The sequence below is a fragment of the Atta colombica genome, unplaced genomic scaffold (genome assembly GCF_001594045.1).
Source record: "Atta colombica isolate Treedump-2 unplaced genomic scaffold, Acol1.0 scaffold140, whole genome shotgun sequence".
NCBI lineage: Eukaryota > Metazoa > Arthropoda > Insecta > Hymenoptera > Formicidae > Atta > Atta colombica.
In genome coordinates, this window is record NW_017259229.1 from 1,831,362 (window position 1) to 1,833,270 (window position 1,909).

At 30.3% G+C, this 1,909-nt stretch overlaps 1 protein-coding gene across 2 annotated transcripts in view; it reads right to left on the bottom strand.

Annotated features, from left to right (window-relative positions):
• Positions 1-485: 485 nt before the first annotated feature.
• Positions 486-1,909, bottom strand: part of LOC108684780 (probable enoyl-CoA hydratase, mitochondrial) — a 3,678-nt gene continuing 2,254 nt past the window's right edge. For both annotated transcript variants that reach the window (XM_018189260.1, XM_018189259.1), the window contains exons 3-7: positions 1,750-1,874; positions 1,457-1,661; positions 1,091-1,210; positions 934-1,001; positions 486-848 (exon numbers count right to left, since the gene is read on the bottom strand). In XM_018189260.1, the coding sequence (XP_018044749.1) occupies positions 783-848; positions 934-1,001; positions 1,091-1,210; positions 1,457-1,661; positions 1,750-1,874 (584 nt within the window). In that variant the 3' untranslated portion in view covers positions 486-782. The remainder of the gene's footprint in view (positions 849-933; positions 1,002-1,090; positions 1,211-1,456; positions 1,662-1,749; positions 1,875-1,909) is intronic.

Sequence of the window (1,909 nt, forward strand, 5' to 3'; positions counted from 1 at the left end):
ATATCGCTTCTTTATAATGAACTCAAAAATGAAATAATTTTTTAGCTACTTTTACTACCAGTTCACGGAAATTCATAGCCTTAAGGCTTCTCATCTGAGGAACGCATGTATATGCACGTAAGGAACTTATTGGATTACGTCATTTAAGTATGACACATTGCATTTTTTTTCATTCTAACTTAAGCTATGTTGATGTTTACCGAAATCCTGTTGTTCCTACCATTTTTCGAGGTATCTCGCTAGTATTATAAATAACGTCATCCAAGCGACGTCGATAACGATTTACGTATTCTCATCTAATCTCCACTTTCTACTATAGTAATAATAATATTATAATAATTATTCCTTTTAATATTAACTGCAACGCTATATATTAGCTTTAAATGTATTATACTCGAGATCCATCTTATGTAAGAACAAAAATATACTCGAATAAAAAATCTCATTTTGATGTTGCGCTTGTTCTTGCATTAATTAATCGTGCATTATTATCGTATATTTATGCAAAAGTTTATTGCAGTATAGATGTGTATATGTCGTAACAAATATAACAGATAATATCTTATTAATATCTTATGTCTAATCTCTTAATTAACGAACATTAAGTGAAAATTTTCCCTTTTTTTACAAAGTTTCCTTAATTCTTGATAAAAAGATCTATCAATCAGTTAAAAGGCAAGACATAAAGGGTTTTCATTACAAAAATGCAGTATAAAAATATTTAAAAAAATATTCATCGATACTTGTGTCCCTTTCCTCTTGCAGATATGGATAACTTAAATCTATTGATTTGTATATCGGGGCGAACGTTTCTCCAGGAAAGCTGCCATTCCTTCCTTTCTGTCCGCCTGAAAGAAAGAAATTTCTAACTTATTAATAAATCTATTTTTTCATCGAATTTAGATTATTGATTATCACAAAAGGATTTCTCACCAGAGAGAAAGTGCTGTGAAACAATCTTTTTTCAAACAGAAGTCCCTGTTGCAATGTGGTTTCGTATGCTAAAATTAATAAATCATAATTAGATACGTTACGAATTATTGGATTACATTGAGAATTACTTAAGTAATTCTTTGTATATTCTTTTTACCAGCATTAACAGCTTCTTTGGCTATCGCCACAATCAACTGTGAGTGAGATGCGATTTTTTCGCCCAATTTCACTGCTTCTTCGACAACTTTGTCAGCTGGAAATACTTTGCTGACTAGACCTAAATAAGATTAAAAAAAATAGAACTTACTTTTTTTTACACTAATATTTTATAAAAAATATAAGTAACAGAATATTAAGATTGAAATTAATGAAAAATCGTTAAAAATAATTTAACATTAAAACTCAAATATATAAAATATATAAAAATAACTTTCAAATAGAATTTATATTTGAATTAATGAAGTAATTTAAATTCCTTCCGGTTGCAGTGTTAATGCTTTAATTTTAATTAATGCAAACTTACCGCTTTTCTCAGCTTCTTCTGCAGAAATCATATTACCAGTGAGTATCATTTCCATAGCTTTACTTTTACCGATAACCCTGGTTAATCTCTGAGTACCGCCTGCTCCGGGAATGGTGCCGATGGCAATTTCTGGTTGGCTGAATTTGGCTTTATCACCGGCGTAAATAATATCGCACATCATTGCTAATTCATTTCCTCCACCCAACTATAAAAAAGGGGGAGTATATGTTTGTTATTGAATTATTCATCTTTGTTTTCAGTATCTGTCGAAGACAATCGAAGGCATTACTTACAGCGTAACCATTTACAGCAGCAATTATGGGCTTTCTGCTTTTAGCAACTACATTCCAGTCAGCTATAAAATTTAACTTCAAATTGGATGCGTACGAGTTATCCTTCATTTCCTTGATGTCGGCACCTATGAGAATAAATTAAAATATTTTTTTTTATATT